The following is a 14,195-nucleotide window of genomic DNA, read 5'->3' as shown; positions in this document are numbered from 1 at the left end:
ATATTTTTGGTCCAAGTCCCAAATCCTTTGATTTAGATAGCAAAATCTCAGCTGTGCTGGAAGGTCCCTCCAACTGCAATTCCAAACATGCGCCATGGACTGCCTCTATACCCACAATGCATCACCAACCAGAAAGTAATCTAGTCGTCACAGTCCCAGCAATACTCATGAGCCCAGAATTGTCGCTTATCAGCAGAAAATTCCCCAAGGCCCTGTGCAAATAGAGTGTCAGTGGTATTGGGACTATCCGGGGTGCAGGGCCAAGAGTGTTCACAGCTCACAGTAATTGTCCCTTAGTCAGGTGCAAACGCCAGCACTGATGAAACCCCCACCTAGAAACCTGCTGCCAGTTGCCTGGAGCCTTTTGTCCACGGTGCATACATGCCTTTCGGCTCAATCTTGTACTCTCAGCGCCTGCACATTCAATGCGCAGATCACTGAAGGTGAATTCTGAACCGTTGTGATTTCTCAGTAAGAACAGTGCAATTGAAAGTGTTTACGAACACTGGTTCCCCTCTGCTAAATGGCACCAATCTAGTAAATATTCTTATGAGAATTCAGTATCCAATTTAATACAGGTTCAAGTTTAATTGTCATTCAACCATGCATGAACACTCATGAATATAGGCAAAAGAAACAGTGTTACTCTGAAATCAAGATGAAAAACACAGTACCAACAGTCATACACAGCACAAAGCACATATAAGACAGCAGTAAACATACAATCACACAAGAAAGAAGATAATATAGCCCAAGTCCCAGAGTCAATGGATGTTGTCAGCAGATCGCAGATGACCAGCTTGTCTTTCACCAAATGAACACTGGAGAGCAGCACTGACGAGAGGGCCACTCTCTAGTCCAGCATGGATACCGCCACTGGTGTTACCTCTCCTGGGCGGTTGCGACAGGCCACACCAAGGCATGAGGCTTAGCCTGTGCTACAGCAGAGACCACACAGCTCCTCTGTCATCGGTCTTGCTAATAAACCAATGAATCAGACTTACAGTATTCCATGTTACCAATGTCCAACAGGGCCTTGCAATCACAAGGAAAAATGACCAAGACAATCACTCACTGTTAGACTGCACACTACCTTTGCACACCAACTCCAACGCCTTTCTGTAACAAGCAGTACTCAATCGTCTGCTAACAAGCAACTAGCTGATGGGGTAGGCCTGCAGTACATGAAGTTTTTAATGTCCAGTAGCCTCTTGTGATCTTAAAAAAGATGTTTAAAAAAGAGAAACACACCTTTAATTGACCCCATAGAGGATGCTACGTCCCAGTGTGCTGCTTTCTCACAGCAAGCTCACTTAATCAATACATTCAATGTCAACAAGCATTGTGTGTATCAATAGTCAAAGTCAACCTAGTTATTTTTATTTATTTTATTTTTATTTAGAGATACAGTGCAGAACAGGCTTTTCTGGTCCACCAAACCGTGCCAAGCAGCAACCCACCGATTTAGCCCATTTAACGCTAGCCTACTCATGGGACAATTTGCAATAACTAATGAACCTACTAACCAGTATGTCTTTGGACTGTGGGAGAAATCCAAAGCACCTGGAGGAAACCCATGCACATACGGGAAGAACATACAAACTTTCTTACAGAGGGTGGCAGTATTGAACTCCGAACTCCAACAACCCACACTGTAGTAACATTGAGCTAGCCGCTATGCTACCGAGGTGCTCTACAATTCACAAATCTGACAGAATTGATTTTCTGTAACGCAGCTTCCAATGTCACTACTCTGTATTGCTGTGCCCTCCCCAATCTATTTTCCTTCTCCTCATCATATGCTCTTAACCCTACCACCATCCAGAGCCCCAAACTCTACTCCGTGCTGACTCAACTCTGATTTCCAACACTTGCCCATTGAATATCCAATGAATAGTTCTCCATTTTGCCTTCAGACTTCAAATGACTGTGGTGTATTGTACCAACCCAGCTGTGTGAGACGCAGCACTTCAGAAGCATTGAAAATGACCCTTGATGTTGAAGGGCAGGGAATACAGAGGCTAACTACCAATGTCATTCTTCCTCATCGCAGAGATTTGGGGAATGAAGAACATGTCAGACATAACTGCAGCTACCCCATTTCCTTCTTCAGTCTGCAGAAAGTCATGCATGAAATTCAAGGGAAACCTCGTCATGCACAGAGTGGTGACCATTTGGAACCCATCACCAGAGGCAGAACGAGAGGTCAACAGCAGGGATGGATTTAAAAAGTCTGTTGTGGATCAGAAACATGGGCAGAGACCAGCTGGACTGAGTTGACTCTCTACTGTACACTAGGTACCTGAGAGAGAGTTTAAAGTAGAAGTGTCTCAGATCCAGTATATCAAACACCAGTCCCATTAAAGGTGAGCATCCGCAGAAGGAGCCTCTCCCGTGCCTAGTGACCAGGGTGCAGAACTGGTTGTGCTGAGCAGCAGCAATAATTGCAGAGTTTGACACCAACTCACTTTGGAACTTGTCATTGGATTCACCAACCGTGCTGATTAAACATCCAGCATGCAACTTTATTAAACATTTTCCCCAGTGTGAACTTGCCGGTGCTTCACAAGGTGGGATGAGTGAGTGAAACCCTTCCCACATACGGAACAGGTAAATGGCCTCTCTCCCGTGTGAATTCGCTGGTGTGTCTGCAGGCTGGATGATTGAGTGAATCCCTTCCCACACACGGAACAGGTGAATGGCCTTTCCCCAGTGTGAACTCGTTGGTGGATTAGCAGATCAGAAGATCGAATGAATGCCTTCCCACAGACAGAGCAGGTGAACAATCTCTCCCCACTGTGAACTCGCTGGTGTGTCTTCAGGTGAGATGAATGGGTAAATGCCTTCCCACAGTCTGAGCAGGTGAACAGCTTCTCCCTAGAGTGAACACGCTGGTGTCTCATCAGGTTGGATGACTCAGTAAATCCCTTCCCGCAGTCTGAGCAGGTGAACGGTCTCTCCCCAGTGTGGACTCGCTGGTGCGTTACAAGACGGAATGAATGAGTGAATCCCTTCCCACACACTGAACAGGTGAACGGCCTCTCTCCGGTGTGAATTCGCTGGTGTGTCTGCAGGCTGGATGACTGAGTGAATCCCTTCCCACAATCTGAGCAGGTGAACGGCATCTCCCCGGTGTGAACTGATTGGTGTGCCAGTAGGTCAGATGACCGAGTGAATCCCTTCCCACAGTCTGAGCAGGTGAATGGTCTTTCCCCGGTGTGAACTGACTGGTGTGTTTTTAGGTGGGATGACTGAGTAAATCCCTTCCCGCAGTCTGAGCAGGTGAATGGCCTTTCTCCAGTGTGAACTCGCTCATGAGTGAGCAGATTAGATGACCGAATGAATCTCTTCCCACACACTGAGCAGATAAATGGTCTCTCCCCACTGTGAACTCGTCGGTGTCTCTGCAGGAGAGATGGGTGAGTAAATGCCTTCCCACAGTCTGAGCAGGTGAATGGCCTCTTCTCAGAGAGAACTCTCTGATGCGGCATCATGAGGGATAAACTAGTGAATCCCTCACAACCACACAGAACAGTCGAGTGGTCTCTCTCCCTGGTGTGTCTGTGGGTAGGCTGAGTGTGTGAATTTCTTCCCACACACCAAACAGTGAATTGGCCTCTCACCAGTTGTTTGACGTATCTTCAGCATGGGTAACACACTGAATCACTTCCCACAGTCAGAACAGGTGAACCGTCCCTCTCATTCGGTTGTGAACCTGCTGATGTGTCTTCTGACCGGATGGCTGAGTAAATCCCCTCACATACACAGAGCAGGTCAATGACCTCTATCCAGTGTGAACTCACTGGTGTTTCTGCGAGTCGGCTAAGTGAGTGAATCACTTCCCACACCGAGAGTAGGCGAACGATAAATCCCTGCTGTCAATTCTCTGGCGATTCATCAAGACAGATGTTAGACCTAGTGAATCCCTCGCACAATCAATTCAGTTGAAGAACTGATCTCTAGTGAATAAATGCTGGTGTGTTCTCAGTATCCCATTTCCAGTGCATTTCACTCAGTTAAAACAGAAGCTTTTGTCATTTCAGAGGCAAAACAAGTTTCTAATCTTCATTTCCAACTATCAACAGATATGTTGGTGTTACAAAGGAAATATCTGGTCACTTCTGGACAGACACAGCAGAACTGATGTGTTGTCTTTGAGATTCCTGTACAGAAACTCTTTGCCGATTTTAACCTATAAAAAGATATACAAAACACATCAATGGGTGAAGGACAACATTTCATAAAAGATCACTTCAATTTCTCTGGTGAGCTCTAACATCACAGTGAGGTTCAACCCTAGTTGGAGGAACAACTCATCTTTTAACTTATCAGGCATTCAGAGGGACCATCAAGTACACTGATGGTCTTCCAGTCTGTATCAGAACAGGTCATTTCTCCCCATCTTCAGTCTGTGACTTGGCTCAGTTTGTCTCTCTCCATTAATATTATTTCAAGTTCTGGTCATGTCCCATTGTGTTACAAAGACACATAGTATTACATGGCTGCACCTGGACATTTTCTAATTACTCTGACCACCCCACCCAACCCCACAGGTGATTGATGGTGGTGAACCTATTGATGGCAATGAAGACGAGGGCATTATTCTTTCTCAATCAAGATTATTAAAGTGAGGCACTTTTGAGATGGAAAACTACAGCTCACTTGATACCCAGGACAAAGTTGTTCAACGTCATTATGTACCCAGAGAGAATGGGACAAAACATGTTCTCATGGGTGGAAAGGTCCAAAAAAAGAGAAGGTAGAACAAAGGTGATTTTTTAAACTAAAGCTAATGCAAGGATTTGGTATTTTTCTTTCCTTTGTAGCATTAATTGACATTTTAATTGACTAGAAGGTAGACTTAGTTCCCTCTTTTAGTCTCAGTGTCAACTCATGTTATCTACCAAGATTTGGATATCAGCTGACTCTAACATCAGAACTGATCTCAATGTTCGCTAATCCATTTGTCCGAATGGTGACTTGGAAGCTTTTCATCCAAAATGTTTGTTCCAAGCGGATATGGGATTGCTTTAAGTCAGTAGACTGGGCCACATTCAAAGACTCATCACATGTGAAGTGACAATTCTGGACCAAACTTGGATCACTGATGGATGTTCAGCAGTGAGGTTTGAATGCTATCACCACCTACAAAGTAAAATCAAGTGACATAGGAGACAACAAGGTAAGACAAGCTCAATGCCTTTTATGCTCACGTTGACCATCAAAACATGGAGGCACCTTCACAAACTCCCACAGCCCCCAACGACCCTATGCTTTCAGTTTCTGAGGCTGACATGACAGCATCCCTCAGAAAGGTGAACCCACGGAAAACAGACTGGGTACCTGGCTGAATATTGAAGAACTGTGCCGATCAACTGGCTGGAGTGTTCCCTAATATCTTTAACCTCTGGCTTTGGCAGTCTGAAGTACCCACCTGCTTCAAGCAGGCTTCAATCATGCCTAAGAAGAGCACAGTAACCTGCCTAAATGACTATCATCCAGTAGCACCTACATCCACGGTGATGAAGTGCTTTGAGAGGTTAGTGATGAAACTTATTAACTCCTGCTTCAGGAGCAACTTGAATCCACTAAAGTTTGCCTGCCATCACAACAGGTCAACAGCAGATGCCATTTCGTTGGCTCTTCACTCATCCCTGAAACATCTGGACAATGAAGGTGCAAACATCAGGATGCTCTTCACTGACTACAGCTCAGCATTCAATACTATCAATCCTTCAAAACTAATCAATAAGCTTCAAGACCTGGGACTCAATACCTCAATGTGCAACTAGATCCTTGATTTCCTCCACGATCTCCACCAGTACAGGTACACCACGAGGCTGTGTGCTTAGCCGCATACTCTACTCACTTTATACTTATGACTATGAGGCTAAGCACAGCTCCAATGCCATACTTACGTTTGCTGACAACACCACAGTTCTGGCCGAATCAAGGATGGTGATGAATTAGCATATATAAGGAAGATTGAAAATATGGCTGAGTGGTGCTATAACAACAACCTCTCACAATGTCAACAAGAGCAAGAAGGTGATTATTGACTTCAGGAGGAGGAAACTGGAGGTCTATGAGCTAGTCCTCATCAGAGATGGAGAGGGTCAGCAAATTTAAATTCCTCAGCGTTATAATTTCAGAGGGTCTGTCCTGGGTCCAGCACATAAGTGCAATTATGAATAAAGTACAGCATGCCTCTACTTAGAAGTTTGTGAAGACTCTGCATGTCATCTAAACCTTTGACAAACTTCTACTGATGTGTGGTGGAGAGTATATTGACTGGCTGCATCACAGCCTGGCATGGAAACCCAATGTCCTTGAATGGAAAAGCCTACAAAGAGTAGTGATATAGCCAATCTGTAGTGGGTTCTGCTCTCCCCACCACTGAGCACATCTACATGGAGAGGCAATACAGGAAAACAGCATCCAATATCAGAGATGCCCACCATCTAGGCCATGCTCTTTTCTCACTTCTGCCATCAGGAAAGAGGTATAGGAGCCTCAGGACACACACCACCAAGTTCAGGAACAGTCATTACCCCTCAATCATCAAACTTTTGAACTAGAGGAGATAACTTCCTCAACTTCACTAAGCCCAACAATCTATGGCCTCACTTTCAAGGACTTTTCATCTCTTGTTCTCAAAATGTATTATTTAGTTATTATTATTATTTTGCCTGCTTATTTTGATGCTTCTTTTTATTCAATGTGTAATTGCTCAGAAGACGAATCTCAGGCACTATATGGTGACATATATGCATTCTGACAATAATTTGATTTAATTTGAACTTTTTAATCCTTGGATTCAGGTAGCTAGAGTTTATCAGTGTCTGAGAAATCCATCCGCTCATATTCCCTCCGCCTGCGCTTCCAAACACGTCCTACCGATTAGCGGGAGAACATTGACAGTGCCACCCATGGCTGACTGTGTACCCAGAAACCCCCGCGACGAGATAAACGTCTACCCATCCCAGACCTAGCACTACGCGTGCGCCGCAATAATGGCGATAGGACCTTCGCTTATCAGCATACAGTTCCCTGGGGCCGAGTGCGAATCGTGAGGCTGAGAGAAAGGGTAAACCCAGAAAACCCGGGATACAGGACCACGGTGTGTACGGAGCTTGCAGTAATTGTCCCTCAGTCAGTGTGCGGACACGAGTCCTCAAGAAACCCTCGTCCCGAGACCCGTTCCTACCTGCTACCGAACCTCCAGAGCCTGTTGTCCACTCAGCGCATGCGCGATTTTCGGAAACTAGGGGCTTTATTTTCGTAAAACGCCTGCGCATTTGATAGGTAAGCCTCCGATAGCGGCTTTTGGAGCGCGAAGATTTCTGGGTAAGAAAGGTGCCATTGATAGTGTCTACAAGTACCGGTTCCCTACCGCCATGTATTCAAAATTAGGCAGTGATTTTCTGCAGAGAACTTAGCAGTTATTTCAACACAGCGAGCTCCCACAAACAATATGCTCAATATCAGAAGTGTGTCAAAAGTCAAAGACCAACACGCTAACAAATGCAGAACTAAAACAAAAAACAAAAGAGATTCTGCAGATACTGGAAATATAGAGTAACAAAAACAAACAGCCAGACGAACTCAGCAAACCAGGTAACATCTACGCAGAGGAATAAACAGTCATGATTTCAGGCCGAAGCACTTCACCAGTCACCAACATGGAACCTATTGAACATTAGAAACATAGAAAACCTACAGCACAATACAGGGCCTTCGGCCCACAAAGCTGTGCTAGGTAGAGATTGGTGTCCCCTCAGCTGAATAATTTGTACAGAGGTGCAAACAAGGATGGCTCAAGGTCAAAGAGACTCTAGAAGAAAGTTCTTCCTGCCTACAGGCCAAGACCAAAAGAAAGAGGCGGCTGGGTCCCTCTTTCTATAAAAAAGCTGGATGAACTCAGCAGGTCGGGCAGCATTCATTGAAAGAAGCAGTCAATGTTTCAGGTCGAGACCCTTCGCTGAGTTCATCCAGCTTTTTTGTACATCTTGATCTGACCACAGCATCTGCAGTGTACTTTGTGCCCTTCCTTCTATATTGGTCGGCGAGTCTGGCTTTCAACTAAAGATTTTCCATTCAAACTAGAACTGCGGAAACCAGCCCCCCTCCACTTTATTGGCCCCTTTAAAGTAATTAGGATCTGGAGTTACACGCATGCCTCGGTTCTTTGCGGGAATGGGACCCAGTATTCGACATGCCAAGGATTTGGCCTGAGAGTCTCGCTCATGTTTGGAAGCCTAAGATCTCAGGGCTCTGGAGACGGGCATATTGAGGGTTGGTGTCACAGCAGGAGATTTGTGTGTCGTCGGGGAGGCCGGAAAATCTTTCGCTGTAGGCCCGAAGACCCGAGGTCTTCGCGATCTTCCGACACAGAGTTTGAGAAAAAGCTACGAAACGGACTTTTAACATCATAAACCGGCGGGTTGTTGTTATGTCTCCCGCTCACTGTGAAAATGGGGGTCACCACCCTTTCCCTTGCCAGGGAGAGAGAGGACCTGTGGTTTGTTGAATGTCCAATGAAATGCAAAGCCTTTGGGGTAACTTTGGTCAGTGTCTTGGCTATTGATTAGCACATGCTTGGGCTTGGTGACAGTAGCGGTGCGCTTTTTTTGCTGGTGGGGGGCGGGGGGTCATTGCTTGCTGCCGCTTAAGTGCGGGAGGGGTAATTGGGAAGAGATTTTGGGGTTCTCACATTTAACTGTCGTTCATTCTTTGTTGCATTTCTCTGTTTTTGTAGATGTTTGCAATGAAAAAGCATTTCAGGATGTATATTGTATACATTTCTCTGACATTAAATTGGATCTTTGAACCTTTGAAAAACTTCTATAGATGTACCATGGAGAGCATTCTGACAGGCTGTATCACTGTGTCTGGTATGGGGGGGGTGGTACTGCAAAGGACTGAAAAAATCTGCAGAAGGTTGTAAATCTAGTCAGCTCCATCTTAGGTACTAGCCTTCAAAGTACCCAGGACATCTTCGAGGAGCAGTGTCTCAGAAAGGTAGCGTCCGTTAATGAGGACCTCCAGTACCCAGGGCATGCCCTTTTCTCATTGATACCATCAGGTTGGAGGTATAGAAGCCTGAAGGCACACACTCAGCAATTCAGAAACAGCTTCTTCCCCTCTGCCATCCAATTCCTAAATGGACATTGAACCCTTGGACTCTACCTCACTTTTTTTAATGTATAATATTTCTGTTTTTTGCACAATTTTTAATCTAGTCAATATATGTATACTGTATAAAGTATACTGAATAAAATTTACTTGTTTATTATTATTGTTTTATTTTTTTCTTTTATATTATGTATTGCATTGAACTGCTACTACTAAGTTAACAGATTTCACGTCACATGCCAGTGATAACAAACCTGATTCTGATTCTGAAAAACGTATTGGACAGCTATCACAATACACTTAAAGCAACATACAATATTGCCCAGAGGCTATAGTGGAGCAACTCGGGAAGTTACTCTCAACTATTGTCCCATTCCCCTTATCAGCTTTAATCCTTTCTTGTAATTGTCTTTGGCAATATTGTGAAACATTTGCAATTTTACTTAACTCTCTCATCTCTCACAAATCACAGCATAGGTTTTTCCTTTAACTTAAGTTGTAATTTATTTACACTAATATTTATTAAAATAAGCATCTCCGCTTCTTGAATTAATCTGTACACTTTTGAAAACATTTACAATGAGTGTTACATTAATCATTAATGGCATTGTCTCCTCTCTGACACTTTTTGTGTGCCAATCTATAGTGCGAGAAAAACAATTTTTATATCTCCTACTAGATCTGTTGAAGGTACATTTTAATCAACCTTTTGCTAATCTCTGCTGCCCTGCTCCCCTCCCATTGTGCTGTTGGAAACCGCTGACTGGCAGTGCACCAGCTAACGCCGGCCTCATCTCGTCTTCAAGAGGTTACACTTGGTGTGGGCTTTTTAGAAACCTTGCCTGGGGAAGCCAGGGGTACTGGGTCTAGTGCTAATCATACCTTTTCATACACTGAAGTAGGTACTGTTATCCCTTGCCTGTTCTTACTGTGCCTTTTCCTTCTTTAACTTTTGCTTGCTTTCTGTTTTTTTAAGCAGATTCAACTAAATGTTTTTGCATTTCACATCTACATTAAACAAACACAAAGCACCTGTAAACGCAAAATACTGCAGACGCTGGGGTCAAAGCAGCACACACAACACGCTGGAGGAACTCAGCAGGTCGGGCAGCATCCGTGGAAACGAGCTGTCAACGTTTCGGGCTGAGATGTTTCGTCAGGACCGAAGAGGGAGGGGGCAGAGGCCCTATAAAGAAGGTGGGGGGAGGGTGGGAAGGAGAAGGCTGGTAGGTGCCAGGTGAAAAACCAGTAAGGGGAAAGATCAAGGAGTGAGGGAGGTGAAGCAGGGAGGGTATAGGCAGGAAAGGTGAAGAAGGAATGTAAGGGGGAAGCACTATGGGTAGTAGGAGGCAGAACCATGAGGGAGGTGATAGGCAGCTGGAGAGGAGGCAGAGGGAAACTAGGATGGGAGAAAGGAGGGAGAGGGAATTACCAGAAGTTGGAGAATTCAACGTTCATACCAAGGAGTTGGAGACTATCCAGACGGTAAATGAGGTGTTGCTCCTCCAACCTGAGTTTAGCCTCATCATGGCAGTAGAGAAGGCCATGTATGGACTTATCCGAATGGGAATGTAGAGGAGGCCGCACTGGATGCAATAGATGACCCCAACAGACTCACAAGTGAAGTGTTGCCTCACCCTGAAGTGTCGAGCACCTCTGCTCCGACTGCCACAAAGCATCAAGATGGATAAGTCACTGGGACCAGACAAGATGTACCCCAGGCTACTGTGGGAAGCAAGGGAGGAGATTGCTGAGCCTCTGGCAATGATCTTTGTATCATCAATAGGGATGGGAGAGGTTCCAGAGGATTGGAGAGTTGGATGTTGTTCCCTTATTCAAGAAAGGGAGTAGAGATAGCCCAGGAAAATATAGACCAGTGAGTCTTACTTCAGTGATTGGTAAATTGATGGAGAAGATCCTGAGGGGTAGGATTTATGAACATTTGGAGAGGCATAAAATGTTTCGGAATAGTCAGCATGGCTTTGTCAAAGGCAGGTTGTGCCTTATGAGCCTAATTGAATTTTTGAGAATGTGACTGAACACATAGATGAAGATAGGGCGAAGATGTAACATATATGGATTTCAGCAAGGCATTTGATAAGGTACCCCATGCAAGGCTTATTGAGCCACGGAGGATGAGAAGTGACTTGATAGAGGTAGATAAGATGATGAGAGGCATTGATTGTGTGGATAGTCAGAGGCTTTTTCCCAGGGTTGAAATGGCTAACACAAGGGGCATAGTTCCCATTCTGATATGTCTATCCATGGCCTCCTCTACTGTCAAGATGAAGCCACACTCAGGTTGGAGGAACAACACCTTATATACCGGCTGGGTAGCCTCCAACCAGATGGCATGAACATTGACTTCTCTAACTTCTGTTGATGCCCCTTCTCCCCTTCTTACCCCATCCCTGACATATTTAGTTGTTTGTTTTTTTTCTCTCTCTGCCCATCACTCTGCCTGTTCTCCATCTCCCTCCGGAGCTCCCCTCCCCCTTTCTTTCTCCCGAGGCCTCCCGTCCCATGATCCTTTCCCTTCTCCAGCTCTGTATCACTTTTGCCAATCACCTTTCCAGCTCTTAGCTTCATCCCACCCCCTCCGGTCTTCTCCTATCATTTTGCATTTCCCCCTCCCCCTCCTACTTTCAAATATCTCAGTATCTTTCCTTCAGTTAGTCCTGACAAAGGGTCTCGGCCCAAAACGTCAACAGCGCTTCTCCCTATAGATGCTGCCTGGCCTGCTGTCTTCCACCAGCATTTTGTGTGTGTTGTGTGGGCATAGTTTTAAGCTGCTTGGAAGTAGGTACAGAGGAGATGTCGGGTAACTTTTTTACACAGAGTGGTGAGTGTGTGGAATGGGCTGCTGGTGACGGTGGTGGAGGTGGATACAAAAGGGTCTTTTAAGAGACTCCTGGATGGACCTGAGAAAAATAGAGAGCTATAGGTAACCTGAGGTAATTTCTAATGTAAGTACATTTACAGCGCAGCATTGTGGGCCAAAGGGCCTGTATTGTGCTGTAGGTTTTCTATGTTTCTAAACCTTGTTTTTATCCCTGCACAGGTGGACCTTTCTAACATCACATCTTTAGGGTTTCATTAACCTGGATTACATAGGCAGGATAGTGGAATGGCTCTCTTGTGGGATATGGGAAGTCAGAGAGACCTCCAGTGTCTCTGATGACTAGACCAGCAAGTAGTGCATCCAGCTGCAGCTTCTTTCAGACTGTGTTAAGGAATTGGAGCTGGAACTGGATGAACTCCAGATCATTCAGGAGGCTGAGATGTTAATCGACAGGACGTATGGGGAGGTAGTTACAAACAAGATGCAGGGCACGAGTAACTGGGTGACTATCAGGAGGGGGTAAGGGGATAGGCAGCCAGTCCAGAGTACAATTCTGGCTGCCCCCTTAACAGAAGGTATACTGCTTTGAGTACTTTTGGGGGCGGGGAATGGATTACCCAGCAAAGGAAAGCTACAGTGGTCAGGTCTCTGGCACTGAATGTGGCTTTGTGGCTCAGGAAGAAAGGGCAGAAGAGGCGAGCTGTAGTGATAGGGGAACAGACAGGAGATTCTGTGGACAGGAATGAGATCCCCTGATGGGATGTTGCCTCCCAGTTGCCAGGGCCAGGGACATCTTGGAGTGATTTCTCAGCATTCTCAAGTGGGATGGTGAGCAGTAGAGTTTGTGATCCACATCAGTGCCATTGACATGGGTAGAAAGGGCAATGAGTTTCTGCAAAGTGATTTCAGGGTATTAGGTACTAAGATAAAGGACAGGACCACCAGGGCTGTGATCTCAGGACTGTTACCCATGCCACATGCTAGTGAAGCTAGAAATAGGAAGATCATAGAGTTCAACACGTGGCTAAGGAAATAAAGCAGGAGGAAGGGCTTCAGAGCTTTGGACCATTGGACTCTCTTGCAGGGAATGTGAGACCTGTACAGGAGGGACTGTTTACCTCTGAAATGGAGGACGAATATCCTTGCAGGTATGTTTGCTAGTGCTGCACAGTGGAGTTAGGGTTGGTGGTGGTGTGGTGGTTTAAACTAGAGTTGCAGGGGGATGTGAACCAGAGCAGATAGCAGAGTCATTGTGAGGAAAGATGTTGTTAAGCCAACATACAAAGACAGGAACCAGAAGATTGAGCATGGAGAGACTAATGTTCTGAGTTCTGTATATTTTATTGCAAGGAGTATCATAGGAAAGGTGGGTGAACTTAGGGCATGGATCAGCTTGTGATAGTACAACTTTGTAGCCATTAGTGAGACTTGGTTACAGGAGGGGCAGGACTGGTAGGTCAGTGTTCTTGAGTTCTGTTGTTTTAGATGTGATAGAGCAGGCAGAATTAAAGGGAGGCATTATTGGTCAGAGAAAATGTCACAGCAGTGCTCAAACAGGACAGACAGGCAAGCTCGTCTACTGAGGCTATGTGAGTGAAACTGGGGAATAGGAAAGGGATGACTACATTAATGGGATTATATTATAGACCACCAACTGTCCACAAGATTTAGAGGAGCAAATTTGTAGAGAGCCTCTACAAATCTGACACTCAAGTCCCCATCGTAAGAGGTGGAAACAGGTAAGGACGGCCAACAGGACTCCAGTGAAGCCGGTCAATCCCCTGTACAGGGCCCAAAGCAAAGCAAATTTGTAGAGAGGTCACAGACTATTGCAAGAAACATAAGATTACAAGATAATTATGGAGAAGGATAGGTCAAACCCTTGAGTTGAGATTCTAAATTGGAGAAAGGCCAATTTTGATGGTCTCAGAAGGGATCCAGCAAATGTCATTTCACTGTATTGAAAGAAAAATCCTTAAATTTCCAATTTACTATTGGTTCAGAATCTATACTAAAAGGTAAGCATTACCCTTACCTCTCAATGCTGAACAATACAATAATGCGATTCATGGATTTTGCTTAAAATTCATTTGCTGCAATTTTGTATATGTTGATATAAAGTATTTTAAATTGATTTACATTTATGTTTCAGATCCAAATCTGTCTCATTCATCTGACTGATTTTTGCTTTTTCTTATAGCAAAGCTGTTTTCATTTT

The 14,195-nt window shown here is 44.9% G+C and overlaps 1 protein-coding gene across 1 annotated transcript; it reads right to left on the bottom strand.

Annotated features, from left to right (window-relative positions):
* Window positions 1–573: 573 nt before the first annotated feature.
* On the bottom strand, window positions 574–7,888 carry LOC132392898 (gastrula zinc finger protein XlCGF8.2DB-like). Its single transcript, XM_059967446.1, has 2 exons — window positions 7,208–7,888; window positions 574–4,192 (listed from the first exon to the last, which is right to left on the bottom strand). The coding sequence occupies exon 2, from the start codon at window positions 3,492–3,494 to the stop codon at window positions 2,529–2,531; it is 966 nt and encodes a 321-aa protein (XP_059823429.1). The 5' UTR covers window positions 3,495–4,192; window positions 7,208–7,888; the 3' UTR covers window positions 574–2,528.
* Window positions 7,889–14,195: the final 6,307 nt, after the last annotated feature.

The sequence above is a fragment of the Hypanus sabinus genome, chromosome 4 (genome assembly GCF_030144855.1).
Source record: "Hypanus sabinus isolate sHypSab1 chromosome 4, sHypSab1.hap1, whole genome shotgun sequence".
Lineage (NCBI taxonomy): Eukaryota > Metazoa > Chordata > Chondrichthyes > Myliobatiformes > Dasyatidae > Hypanus > Hypanus sabinus.
The sequence above is the reverse complement of the archived record's forward strand: the minus strand, read 5'-3'. Positions and strand labels throughout refer to the sequence as shown.

Bases quoted from the DNA above. Each gene is read 5' to 3' on its own strand.
- LOC132392898 (XM_059967446.1), bottom strand. From the start codon at position 3,494: ATGATGCCGCATCAGAGAGTTCTCTCTGAGAAGAGGCCATTCACCTGC.